General features: G+C 35.6%; 1 protein-coding gene across 1 annotated transcript in view; it reads left to right on the forward strand.

Moving 5' to 3' along the window:
• Positions 1-15,965, forward strand: part of COL3A1 (collagen type III alpha 1 chain) — a 39,690-nt gene that overhangs the window by 13,036 nt on the left and 10,689 nt on the right. Inside the window, exons 6-35 of the mRNA XM_086361679.1 lie at positions 1,738-1,791; positions 2,256-2,309; positions 3,071-3,124; positions 3,741-3,794; positions 3,944-3,997; positions 4,661-4,714; positions 5,142-5,186; positions 5,326-5,379; positions 5,802-5,846; positions 6,426-6,479; positions 6,887-6,985; positions 7,698-7,742; positions 7,890-7,988; positions 8,182-8,235; positions 8,357-8,464; positions 8,654-8,707; positions 9,300-9,398; positions 10,018-10,071; positions 10,228-10,326; positions 10,660-10,713; positions 11,025-11,078; positions 11,409-11,462; positions 11,927-11,980; positions 12,313-12,357; positions 12,897-12,995; positions 13,087-13,194; positions 13,405-13,458; positions 14,907-14,960; positions 15,043-15,096; positions 15,780-15,833. Coding sequence (XP_086217805.1) covers positions 1,738-1,791; positions 2,256-2,309; positions 3,071-3,124; positions 3,741-3,794; positions 3,944-3,997; positions 4,661-4,714; positions 5,142-5,186; positions 5,326-5,379; positions 5,802-5,846; positions 6,426-6,479; positions 6,887-6,985; positions 7,698-7,742; positions 7,890-7,988; positions 8,182-8,235; positions 8,357-8,464; positions 8,654-8,707; positions 9,300-9,398; positions 10,018-10,071; positions 10,228-10,326; positions 10,660-10,713; positions 11,025-11,078; positions 11,409-11,462; positions 11,927-11,980; positions 12,313-12,357; positions 12,897-12,995; positions 13,087-13,194; positions 13,405-13,458; positions 14,907-14,960; positions 15,043-15,096; positions 15,780-15,833 — 1,917 coding nt within the window. The remainder of the gene's footprint in view (positions 1-1,737; positions 1,792-2,255; positions 2,310-3,070; positions 3,125-3,740; positions 3,795-3,943; positions 3,998-4,660; positions 4,715-5,141; positions 5,187-5,325; positions 5,380-5,801; positions 5,847-6,425; positions 6,480-6,886; positions 6,986-7,697; positions 7,743-7,889; positions 7,989-8,181; positions 8,236-8,356; positions 8,465-8,653; positions 8,708-9,299; positions 9,399-10,017; positions 10,072-10,227; positions 10,327-10,659; positions 10,714-11,024; positions 11,079-11,408; positions 11,463-11,926; positions 11,981-12,312; positions 12,358-12,896; positions 12,996-13,086; positions 13,195-13,404; positions 13,459-14,906; positions 14,961-15,042; positions 15,097-15,779; positions 15,834-15,965) is intronic.

Below are 15,965 nucleotides of genomic sequence, written 5' to 3' on the forward strand. Positions count from 1 at the left end.
TTTGTCAGCATTTCTGAGAATTATTTAGCCTTCTGTTCTGTTAAACCTTGAATGGTTGTTCTTCTAGTAACACAGTATTACAGCAGAATTGTACAAAATAGCTTATTTTTGTTAAGGCTGGGAAAGAAAACGGTAGGTTTACCATGATCCTTCTATCCAAATTCATTTTTTTCTTCACTGACTCATTTCACACCTGTTTTGCCATTCCTTCCTTCTTTACACAACCAGGGGGCACACCTGCCTTCATGCTTAGGTCTTACACACTATTTCCCAATTTTAACCAAATTTTGTTATTTTTTGCTTCCACTTTTCTTCTTTTTCAACCTGAGTTGTTCAGAATCTTCTTTTAATCTTTGTTCATTATTTAAATGCTGCTATCTAGATGACAATCCACAGGATAGCAATCCATTATCACAATTCATCTCACTTCCAATCCTGAAATCAAATAACAAATGTTTCCAGAATTTATCAAGTCATTAAGTTCATCTACTGTAAGTGGTAGCAATTTACACTGTACCCAAAGGGTTTTCTTCCATGTAAATGACCTAGAGTTTTGATAGAAGAAAATAGCATAAAAGCATTGAAACGTGGGCATGCGTGCTTGAGGCGTGGTGTCCCATGTAAATGATCCTTTTTTTAAGAACAGCTCTTAGAAGGAACAGTACCAGGGAAGGTAATCATTTTACTGCCAGAAACAGGTAACTCTATAAATGAGACATGGAGCTGGATTGCCAGGGATCATGGAGGATTGCTGCCCAGATCATTGGACCCCATATTTCTAAAGCTTCTAAAACCAGAAAGTATAAAACTTCAGCTATTAGATCTAAATGATAAGTTACAGAAAGACGCTTAGTAGGCAAAAAGTAAAAAGACAATTTTTAAGTTTTAGAGCCTGGGTTTTATTTTTATTTTTTATATCTTTTAAAACCAGAATGGTAATTGCATTAACTATGTAAATGTCAGTATCTCGTGTTTCTCAGCTATATTCACATTATGGATCCTATTTTTCAGTCAGACATACTGTTTTTACTAAAAAACAAGCAAACAAAAAAAGCTAAAAAAATCTAATACTTATATTTTTAATTACAAGATAAAATTTAAGAACTCATTTTCTAAATTTATTATCAGTATTTATAAATAGTATGCTAGAAAACTGAAGATTTTTCATTTAATCTGTATTTATGAACAAGGACAAATCATTTATAATTATAATTTATTGTTGCCCCAGGTACAGTGAGTCTTACATACACATCTAAATCTTCATATCAACACAACTCAATGATATTGGGTTAATTTACATCATTATTTTTAGAAACTTGTGTTTATAGTATGCAGATTCATATTTTTCCACATTGAGTTGGACTGCCAGGCAAAAGTGTTCTTCTTCACCAGCTCTAGCATCGTCTTAATGTTGCCGAGATTCTCATAGCATTTTATGTAGATTTTTCCAGATTTGAAATGCCCCTTTTGGAGAACTCAGGTTAATGTTTTATAACATTTACCTATAATTTTTATTCACTCTGGGAGAATTTCATTTAAAATGAAGTTTTGTGATGAGATTTTCACTTAACATTAATAAAATAAATTATATCTATGAATAGTTACTGCATAATGAGGTATGTTGTTCTCATTTTTAAAGATGTCAGTATCATTCCAAACAGGGGAATCTCTGATGCCTGGATAAAGTGTGTTTCAGAAGCATTTGTTTTGTATTTATCCTTTGAATTCGTGTTACAGGGTCCTCCTGGCCCACCCGGACCCCCTGGCACATCTGGCCATCCTGGTGCCCCTGTAAGTATAGCCATCCGTGGCGATTTCTTTCTTATGAATATTATACGAGTCAAGTTAATACAGATCTTGCTGTAATTTTGCTATTCCAGCAAACATAATCCCAGTTAAGTACAGAAGTAGCAACCAAGCAACTATCACTCCTTTAAAGACGGAATTTCATGCTTAGTTCCCTTCCACCAACTGTTAGCACTTTAAAGTTTGGCAAAATTAAATCATTTTGTTAATTTGCATGTCATATGGCTTCAAGTCTGAAACAATGCAGTTTCAATAGAATTAAGTGTGTAAAATGGAATAAATGGGCGATTCTGACCTGAAAATTTTTGGTTTCCATCTTTACAAACTGGAATAGAATTCACTGACTACATTCACAAATTCTGATTTCATACTATTTTCAAGATGTAAATGAATCATATGAAATTAAGTTAGTGTAAAAATATTTACATATTATTTATTCTATCCACTAGGGCGCTCCAGGATACCAAGGTCCCCCCGGTGAACCTGGGCAAGCTGGTCCGGCAGTAAGTAACATTTATAGCTATACTTAATAAATTGACAGTTTTAGATAGAAACCACCTTTATATTCTAAAACATAACCTACAAAATATTTATCAAATTTATTTAAAATAATAAGCTGTACTTTTAGGATTGTTTAACTGGTTCCAAAGATCTTTTGGACTCAGTCATTTCAATATCTTAGAGACACTATTTTAATCTAGGAATTTCTTGGCTAATTAGCCACCACAACAGTCCACTTCCTAGTATGAATACAACTCCTCTTTCTGTTAAATATAGATTAATTAATCTATTAATTAGTTCACCTATGTGTCTACTTTCTTGAAATATAATTTGTAAACTTAATTTTGTTGTAAAAGTCCACCAAGAAAACATGCTGTCTGTGTAAATAAGATGAAGTTAGTTTGAATTAATATTTCAAAATACCTATATATTTAAAAGTTCAATATCTCAAAAATGTAGAAGTGTATTTGGGTTATATATATATGATGTATTTATATATATATATATAATTATATATATATATAAATATATATAAAACACAGATACATGGTACTCTTAATTTTCCTTAAAAATAAGTTTAATAAACAGTAATAATTGGATTTAATATAGGTAACCTATTAACTCAAGGTGTCATTTTCATAATGAGACACACAGAGTATTTTCTAAAAGGATTTTTTTCTAGGAATATACCTAATTATAATAATAAATTGATTGTAACAGAAAAATCTACAGATGTATTTGTTTTTTAATTTCCTTTTTTCAGGGTCCTCCAGGACCTCCTGGTGCTATAGGTCCATCTGGCCCTGCTGGAAAAGATGTAAGTTTTTAAGAAATGCATGGGGATGCAGTACAATTCAAGCTGGAATGTTCTAAATAATATATACCATGTTCTAGAATCTCAAAGAAAAACCTTACTCCAAAATTTGTTACTATCTTAATAACATTTAAGCTCATGTTAATCTCTGAATATCTATGCTCTATTTGTATAGGTATATATACCATTTTTAAAATTCGAAACTAACAAAACCCCTCATCCCATGAATTTATCACTTAACTAGAGATGTTTCTTCTCTTTGTCTCTTGTAATAAAGAAATCAGTATCAGTGCTTTATGAACTCAAAAACTTAAAAAACACCATTAATATTATTCTATTCTCTTTTTCCTTTTAATTTCCAATGGCAAATTCTTCCCACTGGGTTGAGAGTTGGTCATATATTTGTTTGGAGTGATGCCTGAATTTTTGATGAGCTTATGTCAAGGTGGGAGAAACACGCCTCATTCCTTTTGCTGAGGAATCTTTTCTCACAACCATATGTTTAGCCTAACCATGTTCATGAATCCTCAGTGAGAGAAATACAAAGTAATCAGTTCACTAACTGGCTGCAGTGAGTTTTCTCTTACACAAGCTCCCATGTATTTTCTCCTCCATCTAGGGGGAATCAGGAAGACCCGGACGACCTGGAGAGCGAGGATTTCCTGGCCCTCCTGTAAGTCTTCAGTACAGAATGAGTTAGTTGGAGTAATCACAATGGTCTTCAGTTGCAATTGTATGATTAAATTATACTTTAAAATAGAAGACACTGGATTGTGAGTCTATTTGAAAATTCATTAATATCTTTTTTATTCCTTCTTTTAGGGTATGAAAGGCCCAGCTGGTATGCCTGGATTCCCTGGTATGAAAGGACATAGAGTAAGTACAGTTTCTAAATTAACTCTTAAGTTGTTCCATTTGGCTATGTTTATTTACCTAGCCAACTTTATTGGGCAATTGAGTATGTGTCAAAAATGACTAATTCCAACTAGTTGTTTGTTTGTGTTTTCATTTTCTAAATCTATCAACTTTGTTGACCAAATCAACTACTTATTTTACATAAATCAATAAAGCTGAACTTAAGTACACAGAAAATATTTGTAAAAGAATAAGTGTCTCATTGCCACTGTCAGAAAAGATGAAAATAAATTATTGATAACTATTCTTAGTCAATATGATTTACAGTTCAAATCAAATGACTTTATTCTAGGCAAAATATTAGGTAGTGTCAAACAACTAGATGGAAATTCTATCAACTTCATAGAAATAAAATTTATGACACAGATATTTGCTACTCTACAGTGAAGGCAACTTCCTAACTGAACTAAATTGTACTTTCTAATTAGATCACATTTTTTTTTTTTACTATAAAATCAATGTCTCAGTTCTTTAGTGCACTTAACAGAGTTTTAAATCATTTATGTCAGTGTTGAAAAGAGTGCTATGTGCTAAAGCTAGCTATAAAAATTTAATGTAAAGTTTTTAACTATTCTGAATTGTTAACAGGTCTTAATATTTGTACTACTTTTTTATATTTCATAGGGCTTTGATGGACGAAATGGAGAGAAAGGCGAAACTGGTGCTCCTGGATTAAAGGTAAATCACAACAAACTCACATTTTGATAAATAAATTTATTTAAATGTTATAGCTATATTTAAGGTTTATATTTTAGGGTTTGGATTTTTCTAAAACCTACCTGGGTTTTACATTTTAGGAGCTAAATAATAGGGAGATATAACTGAGATGTTCTATTAAAGCTTCCATGAAAGCTGATAACTTAAACTGTCTAGATTAGAAATGACTAAGTATCCCCAAGTAACACGTTGACTTCTTCTGTTTAGTCTTCAAGTTTTTAAAATGAAAATATGAGATTTACAGTATATAAGATTGCTACAAAATTTGATATTGCTTAATGTAATCTTTTTCTTCGGTTCCATATGTTTTTTATAACATACTGTGTTGAAAAAATTATAAATTTTTTTCCTGTTACACAAAATGGTGACATATGTTACATGTTCCTAGGGGGAAAATGGCGTTCCAGGTGAAAATGGAGCTCCTGGACCCATGGTAATTATGTTTCTTATCATACAATTTTCAACTTTATTATTAACTTCTATCTAATGCAGAACTTGCCTCCCTGCTTCCCCAGCCATTCTTACACATGTCTAGTTGAAAGTAAGACCACACTTCTAATTTTATCCTCTAGGGTCCAAGAGGGGCTCCTGGTGAGAGAGGACGGCCAGGACTTCCTGGAGCCGCAGTGAGTATTCCTACTGTCATTACACAATTGCAATCTGAGTCACCGATAAGCATCTCGGTTAGTTTTCAGGCTGTGACAATCTGCAAAAAACTTTTTATAAAGTTGCATTTAAAGTCACCTCCATAATTAGCAATAATTATAAGCAAACAAATAAGCATTTTATAGTTTAACTGGTGAGGATTTTTTAATGTATTAACTTGCATTCAGTTCTTAAAACAGAATCCAAATTTTCTACATCAGATCATTGCTGTACATATCAGAATTTTTAACAATTTGCCTTTTTAAGTATATCATTAAGCAGATTTTAATACACTAGAAGAAAAGTCAACTCAGTTGCATCAGACTTTTAGTTAAAATATCACTTCACTTGTGAGCAGCCTTTCAGAAAGAGGAAGATGTTTGAGACCAAATTCTCTTTTTAGGGGGCTCGAGGTAATGATGGAGCTCGAGGAAGTGATGGACAACCGGTAAGCAACTTTTTGTCGAACCCTGATGTGCCTAGTGTAATGAGAGATTATGGATTGGATATTGGAATAATATGGATTGTAAACCTAAAACTCAACATTTTTCATAAATATCTGATTCAAACTGACACTAATCCCATAAACAAAATCTAGAAACAATTAATCTGAAAACTCTAAGTCCATAAACAAAATTCTGATGCTCCTTATTATACTTGGCCAGGTGCTAACATCTGTATGGTGCTTAACAATGTTAGTTACGGGCTAATATTGGATATGGGACAATTATAAGAGTCTTGCAAAGATAGATAATAATGCTATCTCTATTTTACAAATGACATTCCAAGGCTAAGCAACCTATACAAAGTCACAGAATTCATGGCATAAATGGTGGGGAAAGGGGGATCAAATTTTTCATTTTATTCTGCCATATTGTTTCTCCATATAATAGTCATCTCTAATGATAATACTGTTTTTATCTGTACAGTTTTCCTCTGTACTGTGTATGTACCCATTCATTATTTACCAGTGGTATGAGTTTTTCTTTACTTAAGAGATCTTGAAATGCTTTTTTTCATTTTTTAGGGCCCCCCTGGTCCTCCTGGAACTGCAGGATTCCCTGGTTCCCCTGGTGCTAAGGTAAGCATGTATTTCCATAGAAGAATGTAAAATATATCTTGAAGACTTTATAAAATCATTGGATTGCTTCTTGGAAATGATTTTTTAATAGTCATATGGATTTCTTTGATTTATATGGATGTTTGAAGCCCTGTCTTTGACTCCAAAGGGGATGTTATCCCTGACTTTCAGTATTCTGATCTCTTCCGATGTCTTTTCTTTTCTCCCAATCTCTTTCTGTGAACAGAGATAACACAGTTATATACATGGTTATGATTTTTTTCTGCCTTTATGACTAATGACACTTCACTTTAATTTTCATACTACCCCAGCCTTTGGGAGATGGATTTAAGCAGGACTGAATAATAAACTAGCTAAGAGATCAGAAGTGGAAAGGGAGACTGACTACTAGGGGTTTCATCTCTTAGGGTGAAGTTGGACCTGCAGGATCTCCTGGTTCAAGTGGCGCCCCTGGACAAAGAGGGGAACCTGGACCTCAGGGACATGCTGGTGCTCCAGGTCCCCCTGTAAGTACCAAAAACGACTGAGAGGAAGAGTATTGCTACACTTCATTTCATGAAAGCATATATTTTAATGTTGCTGTCAATTAAAGTTACTTTTTTGAAAAAAAAATGCTTAGTGCTCTGCAGTGCCTCTACTAAGATAAATATTGTTTTGAAATTACTGATTTTAAATACTGAAATTAATTTTTGAGGTCTGTGCTTTTCTAGAATTTATGAATGTTGTGGTTATATGACACCGAATGAAGTAGAGGATGAATAGCTATCTGATACCTTGAAGACTATGCCCCAAACTAATCACCAATCAGAGAAATTCAGAAAAGAAAACCAGACCAAAAAAAACTCTTCTCTTTATGTACTTATTAATAATTTAGTCCAAGTGCATATTATCTTTAATTTATTCAGATAATGATCATTTTTTGCTACTTTTTATGTGTTGTCCTGTAGTTGGAGGAATCACCTAATCTCTGTAAAGCTCAACATGTATACATGCTAAGTCGCTTCAGTCATGTCCAACTCTTTGTGACCCCATGGACTGTAGCCTGGTGGGATCCCTATGTCTATGGGATTCTCCAGGCAAGAATACTGGAGTGGGTCTTCATTTCCTACCCCAATAAAGCACAACACCCATTAATAAATTTATTTTAGTTTATATAAGCAGCTTCAAATGTAGGTGCACTGTTGGCATTATTATGAATATGCTCTTTTCCCACTCTAGGGGCCTCCTGGGAGTAATGGTAGTCCTGGTGGCAAAGGTGAAATGGTAAGATGTCCCCACAACTCACCCTCATCTCAGTTCAACACATATTTTTGGCTTCCTTTGTATTTAGCATGATAAGACATTTAAGTTGGTTACTTAGAAAAGAAAATTCAAGTCTGGCTCATGTTAATGTGCTTGGATTGTTTCCAGGGTCCTGCTGGCATTCCTGGGGCTCCTGGGCTGATAGGAGCTCGTGGTCCTCCAGGGCCACCTGGCACCAATGGTGTTCCCGGGCAACGAGGTGCTGCAGTAAGTTGTTTGTTTGTTTTCCTTCATTGAGAGGTGTGGCTTCTTTCTCACAATAAAAATAACAGGCTCTTTGTTCTTGTTCCATTGAATTTATATTGATTTCATTGTTTTTGTAATTGAATCTGCTGTGACTGGTGATGATTTTGCTAGTCTATTCTCCCTGTTTATTAAGCCACAATTATGTTCCATTTAGGGTGAACCCGGTAAGAATGGAGCCAAAGGAGACCCAGGACCACGTGGGGAACGCGTAAGTATTGCCTCAACAGATTCAGTTATTTCTTAGAAATGTAGAACATAGTTTAGAACTAAGCAGGTAAAAAAAAAAAAAAAGTGCTTGAAGTTCAGTCATTATTTCTGTCATTTCACAGGGAGAAGCTGGTTCTCCAGGTATCGCAGGACCTAAGGGTGAAGATGGCAAAGATGGTTCTCCTGGAGAACCTGGTGCAAATGGACTTCCTGGAGCTGCAGGAGAAAGGGTATGTCTCCCATTGGCATGGAAAAGGAAAACAATCATAGAACTTCACCTTCGTGGTGAGGCAACTGTGTTTGTTCTTAATCTGAGTAGTACTCAATCACAAAGATTATTTTGAAGCATCTTATACTATGAGAATTATGGAAAAGTTTTCACGTTTTGGACTTAAATATTTGCCTTTCACTATTTCCAGGGTGTGCCTGGATTCCGAGGACCTGCTGGAGCAAATGGCCTTCCAGGAGAAAAGGTATAGAACATTAGTTTCAATTTTGAGAAATGCTTGTGCTATATAAAGATATATTCTTCTAAACAGTTTCCCATTAATTAAAACCTAAATATCTGAAGGAAATATATTGGAACTAAAAATAATAATAATTCCCAATGTAAAACAATGATTCCAGCTCCTGTTCAGCCATTCTCCTAGCTTTGTAACTAACGTTACTCGACCTCTGTGAGAACTCTTTAACTTATCTTTGAACTAGGAATTATTTATCTCAATATAATTACAAGAATAAATTAAAGTGCCTGAAAGTTCTTCGAAAACTCTGAAGTGCAATATAAATCAGATTTCATAACATCAAAGATATTTGATTTTATATGCACCAAAATATATTGCTAAGCCCACTAAATATCAGTTCCTTCAGCATGTGATGTTCATCAAAGTTACCTTAATATATTATGCAAGCTAATAGATAATGTGCTTTACACTGAGCATGTCGGCAATGTCCCATCTCTCTTGAAGGGGCCAAAAGAAGTTCTCTAGCTGCAACCCCAGTACCATCAATGTCCAGGTCAACGAAGGCTCTTTTACATACATGTTGGTTTATTTCACTACATAGGGTCCTCCTGGGGACCGTGGTGGCCCAGGCCCTGCAGGGCCCAGAGGTGTTGCTGGAGAGCCCGGCAGAGATGGTCTCCCTGGAGGTCCAGGATTGAGGGTAAAGAGAAACACTTGTTTGATCCACACTGTCATTTAGTAAGAGGAAAAGCAAATGAAGAGCGTTCAAAAATAACTTGTCAGACACTATGTTTTGTAGGCTCAGATGAAACAAAATTATTTTACAAAAATTTAACCTGGTATAGATTGAAGAACATAAAATAGAATGCTTGAGTAAGATATTTAAAGACAGGAAAATGTGTGTAAATATGAGGCTACATGCTGCTGCTGCTGCTGCTGCTGCTGCTAAGTCGCTTCAGTCGTGTCCGACTCTGTGTGACCCCATAGACTGCAGCCCACCAGGCTCCCCCATCCCTGGGATTCTCCAGGCAAGAACACTGGAGTGGGTTGCCATTTCCTTCTCCAATGCATGAAAGTGAAAAGTGAAAGTGAAGTCTCTCGGTCGTGTCTGACTCTTAGCGACCCCAAGGAATGCAGCCTACCAGGCTCCTCCGCCCATGGGATTTTCCAGGCAAGAGTACTGGAGTGGGGTGCCATTGCCTTCTCCATGAGGCTACATATGTCAGTGAAAATCTCAAAATTTTATAGATAGATTTTTTAGTTTTTTTTTTTTAATTATCATTTTTAAATCAGCTGACTGACTGAATTCTTCAATTTAGGGTATTCCTGGTAGCCCCGGAGGACCAGGCAGTGATGGGAAACCAGGGCCTCCTGTAAGTACATTTTCAACATCTCATTTTACAAGTCCAGAGAATGGTTAAATGCACAATTTGGACTAGCCTTCATGTATATTGTATAGCTTTAGGATGTACACTGCATATTCTATCAGACTTTTTGAAATTTCTGTTAATATAATTTTTTCTTATTAGGGAAGCCAAGGAGAGACGGGTCGACCCGGTCCTCCAGGTTCGCCTGGTCCGCGAGGTCAGCCTGGTGTCATGGGCTTCCCTGGTCCCAAAGGAAACGATGTGAGTTCCTTCCTTCATTTCTTCAATAAATAGTTGATGGAAGTTCTTTTATTTTCCATATGGGGGTGCAGATGGCCCCAAACTGATTTCCACTTCAAAGCACAGAAGAGTATAAGAGAAAGAAGCTTCCCTCTACCGTGTAAGAAGGGAGCTAACGTATTTTCTTCTGGAGTTCCGGGCAAAGAGCAGAACACTTATGGAAGCCTAGTCTAGAAATAAGTTTTCAGTTGGGGATATATACATGTGTGAGTAGGGGGCAGATCAAAAACATGAGAGCACATGATAATGAATACTTTCCTTTTGAGATTTAGTAAATACTGGCTACTTCTTTAGGGTGCTCCTGGAAAAAATGGAGAACGAGGTGGCCCTGGAGGTCCTGGCCCTCAGGTATGTAGATTTTATCCACTCATTTCCACTCCTCTGACAGTGCTCCCCAACCTTTTTGGCCTCAGGGACCAGTTTCATGAAAGACATTTTTTTTTCCAAAGACCAAGGGAGAGGGGATGGTTTGGGGATGATTCAAACACACTGAATTTATTGTGCACTTTATTTCTATTATTATTATATAAGCTCCACCTCAGGTCATCAGGCATTAGATCCTGGAAGCTGAGGCAATGCCTGTTGTATTAGAGGCATTTCTCTCCAACCCCACGACTTTTGTTTTCTTGATCTCTGCTTCCATAACTGCTTTCTTTTAGGGTCCTGCTGGAAAGAATGGTGAGACCGGACCTCAGGGTCCTCCAGGACCTACTGTAAGTTTCCTCGCGTGAACTGGAAACGGAAGTGGATGGGAGTGGGCCTGAGGGAAGACTTTGGGAATTATACAGTCTCTGCCACTGTATTGGTATAGCTCACCAAAGCAATTATGAAGATTGTTTATTTAATCAGCTAGCTAAATACTGACACTGAATAAAGTTTGTGCCGTATATGTCTTCCTTACACCACTTCCACAAGCCAGACTCTGCCTTCCTTCATACCATTAATTTTTAAATTAAGCAATTGGCCTGATGAGATGAAAAATATGTGGATAAATATGAAAAGATATTTTATAGTGAAGCATCTCGTATTATGTTTTTACATAGGGCCCTTCTGGTGACAAAGGAGACACAGGACCCCCTGGTCCACAAGGACTGCAAGTAAGAATTTGTTAATTAAATGTCATTGGGCCCCTATTTTTATCAATAGTTTCATTTGATAGCTATATTTGTTAAGTTAATCAACACTTCAATTTTTTTGTGACACTGAAAGATAATTCATCTTTAGCTTAAAATGTGTGCATCTGACTTCTACTTTGAAGTTCACATAATTCAATATGCTTATATTTATTTTTATTGTAATTTAAATGTATATAGCTAAATTCATCTAATCATGATTCAATTTTATATACAACAACAGAAAGAATAGAGGGAAATGAACATAGGTTTCTAAGATATGAATATCACCTCTCTGTCACAGGATTCTGAGGGCTACAAATTTTCTACACCTAAAAAGACTGCTAGAACCATTTTTTGAATACTCTGCAGAAACACACTTACTAAGAGAAGCTTTCCTATAATCAACGTTTGAAGTGATTATACAATACAAATATGATTCTTTATAGGGCTTGCCTGGAACGAGTGGTCCTCCAGGAGAAAACGGAAAACCTGGTGAACCTGTAAGTTGCATGTCACGTTTTCAAAACTCAGAAGCCAAAAGAATAATCATTTATAAATGATTAGCTTTCACATTTTCATGCCACAGTATCTGAGTTTTAACATTTAGTTTTGAAATAACAAATGTTATTTGTTAGTTCATTAACAAAACAAAAAAAAATTGAGTCATAACTATTCCATTAAAAGTTTGAATTTTATCATAAAAGGACCTTAAAGAAGAGAATATAGCTCATGACTGGATAAACTGAACAAGTCAAGTGTGTATTTTGCCTATTTATTTACATAACATGCATTCTGATAGAAGCCTAATCACGCAATGTCATCACTGTCCTAGGGTCCAAAGGGTGAGGCTGGTGCACCTGGAATTCCAGGAGGCAAGGTAAATATTTCAACTTACTTTCTCATTTCTTCAGCATTTTTAGTATATCAAACCAAAATATTCCTTTTTTAGAAGCGCAACATTGAAAATGTTTGATGAATACATTTAGGATAATCCAAGACATTTCTAATACATTAAATTTGCATCATCTAGAAAATTGAATTTTCTGACATGAATAAACAAAGTAGAGTCACCTATGGGCCTGAAATTTCAAAAGAAAACCTTTCTAGTGCATTGCTTCTCTACAGGAAAACGGTTTTGAGAGAAAACCTTTCAAATGTTCCCCTTGTGATAAAATAATAATAGCGTCAAAGCTAGCTCATCAGGCCAGGTATAAAAATTCCTTTGCTTAGAGTAACTCAGTTTAAGTTTCCATTTTTCACTCAATTGATCAAATACAGTTTATAATTGTTAAAATTTCCAGAGTATTCAAAAGTTAAGAGCATTGTGATCTGTATCAAAATAACACAATGTAGGGTGTTTTTGTTTGGTTTGAAGCCTGAGTTTCCTAACAGGGATTTTCTGTCTTCCTCCTACAGGGTGATTCTGGTGCTCCCGGTGAACGCGGACCTCCTGGAGCAGGAGGGCCCCCTGGACCTAGAGGTGGAGCTGGCCCCCCTGGTCCCGAAGGAGGAAAGGTAACTCCCCCAACCCAATTCAATTCACTTAGATTTTACAAAATGCATTCCTTATCTTTCTTGTGAGCTATGATTTCTCCTTTAATTTCAGGGTGCTGCTGGTCCCCCTGGGCCACCTGGTTCTGCTGGTACACCTGGTCTGCAAGGAATGCCTGGAGAAAGAGGGGGTCCTGGAGGCCCTGGTCCAAAGGGTGACAAGGTATCAACCTATTTTCTGTTAATTATGTAATATCACAGACTTTTTTGGTTAAAGGAAGGCAACATTACTGGAAAGTAATCCATTTCTAGAGAAACTTTTTAATCGGGACACCTATGATGCATTGCAGTGACTCTTGAGGGTTGCTCCTCTTTTTGTCATATTTTCATTGGAGATGCCTCTAATCTGATGCCATTGTTTTTTATTTGACAGGGTGAGCCTGGCAGCTCAGGTGTCGATGGTGCTCCAGGGAAAGATGGTCCACGGGTGAGTACTCAAATTGGGGAGAAGCAAAATTTATGTAGTATGGAACAGCCCTTCACCTCAACTTATTTTTTCCAAAAACTCCTTATAAGTTAGATCATACTTTGCCACCTTCAGGGCATTAAAAAGAACTAAATGACATGATTGTTAAAATTCCTGACTTCTATCACTAACAGTTCAACAATGACCTGAGAATGGAAAAATCTCAAAAGTATGATAAATATTACAAGCTGAAGTCATAGTAATTCACTAAAACCCAAGATAATCAATACTGCTCATGAAGGAACTTTTTCATTTTAAAAAAAGCATTGAAATTCCATGGTATATTCATACCATGGAATACTACTTAGCAATAAAAGGGAATGAACCGTTGATACATGCAACAACACAGACACACACCAGGGACATCATGCTGAGTGATAAAAGTCAGTCTTGAAAGGATCCATACTGCATGATGTTCATGAAACATTTGAGATATGGAATAGTTTTATGGTTGCCAGAAGTTAGGAATAGGGGAGAGGGAGATGGATATAACTATAAAGAGATGATATAAGGGGGTGTTTTATGGTAATTGGATATTTGAATATCTTGATTGTGATGGTGGTCATGCAAGGTTATACATAATAAAATTGCATTAAAAATTACATATACATATACACACAAAAAGAAGTGCATGTGTAACTGGTGCAATCTGAAAAACTCTATGGATTGTACAAATGTAAGTTTCTTGGTTTTGATTACTATACCATAATTCTGTAAGATGCAATCCTGAGAGAGGTTGGGAGAAAGATGTACAGAATTTTCCTGTATATTTCTTTGCAATCTTCCATGCATCCATAAAACTATTTCAAAATAAAAGTTAAAAAAACACATTACAATCAATTCTGTTCACGTTAGAAAACACCTAGATATGACTGTAGCAAATAAACATGATAATTAAGCCATTAGATAGACATTATCTTTACTGAAGTTGCTTTAAACAAATTCATAAATACTTCACTTTTAACAGTCTAGATAGGTAAGCCATCATCCAATATTTTAAAATCTAATATTTCTGTAATATAAGTAAACCTTAATATTTGAAAATTTTGATGTGAAAACTTTGATATGTGCAACAATACTTTGGTTAAATTAAATATTTTGAATTATTATACAGTTAAATAAAGCAGTACACTTTAATTTTAAAAGATATGACTGTAAGATCTTACATCATGTCTTATTTATCTTCTGCAATAGAAAGAAAACTGGATCAATAAATTGCCACTGAATCTTGTATTTAGTAAACTGTGTGGTATTTTCACATTGAGTAAAGAGTATCTAATTCAAGCCATCAAGGAGAGCACATTATCTAGCTTATTAGATGAACAATATATCCATATATATGCCTTTTGATTAATAAGGAAAATGATGCTGTTCATCTTCAATATTAAAGTATATTTCTATTTCTTTAGGGTCCCACTGGTCCCATTGGTCCTCCTGGCCCAGCTGGTCAGCCTGGAGATAAGGTAACACTTAACACTGTTTAGAAACAGAAAGTGTCTTTTGTTGCTGTTTGGATGAAGGACAATTTTTTTTTTCTTTTTTAAGGGTGAAAGTGGTGCCCCTGGAGTTCCGGGTATAGCTGGTCCTCGCGGTGGCCCTGTAAGTGTTACAGACATTTTAACATCATTTGAGCCCCACACAGGCAGCAGCTACCTGTGCCTCCCTCTTTAGCAATTCTGTCCATGGTCCTAGTCTCAATGGTGGGATAGCATCATATGACATGCAAGGCAAGGTTAAAGTTCTTAAAGCTAAGATTCACAAGAGACTGTGAGACCATTTAAAATCTTGCCATCTTTCCTAAGTAATTCTGGAAAAAAAATATAGAAGTTGCATAAGTAATAATATGCATTTGTAAAAGAGTATTTCTTAAAGCCATAGGATCTTTGCCCGAGGCTACTTCTAGATCTAAAATTCTCTGCTTTCGGGGTTTGCAGACTCAGGAGAGATATTTAGTAAATGTTTTTAACTAATTGAATGATTTCTAAACACTTTAACCTTATTTTTATTTTTTTAAATCCTTGCATTTTTAGAAGTTTTACAATTAGGTTTTTTAAATACTTCAAAATTCTCAAATTATTTTTCTTACAAAAATAAGAAGAAAATTGCTACTTCGAATTTTATTGAAAAATGGAGAGGTCTTTAGAGGTTAAGCTCTGTTAGCTTTGCACACTAACATTATCTTTCCTTAGCTTAAAGGAAAAGATAAGATGATGTAGAGGATGACATGTGCTCCCAATAGGAATCTATTTCACTGTGACTAATGAGGATATTTTTCACTTAAGGGTGAGAGAGGCGAACAGGGGCCACCAGGACCCGCTGGCTTCCCTGGTGCTCCTGTAAGTATGATCATTAAAACACGCATGTCACATAGCCCAGAATCACTATCTCACTAAAAAATCGTAGGAGAATAAGTCAAGTCTGAATTCTAGTCTATTTCAGCCACTCATTCTCTATGAGGGTTCATTTAT

The sequence above is a fragment of the Bos grunniens genome, chromosome 2, assembly GCF_055505025.1.
Source record: "Bos grunniens cultivar Pamir isolate PY7600 chromosome 2, Bosgru_T2T1.0, whole genome shotgun sequence".
Taxonomy (NCBI): domain Eukaryota; kingdom Metazoa; phylum Chordata; class Mammalia; order Artiodactyla; family Bovidae; genus Bos; species Bos grunniens.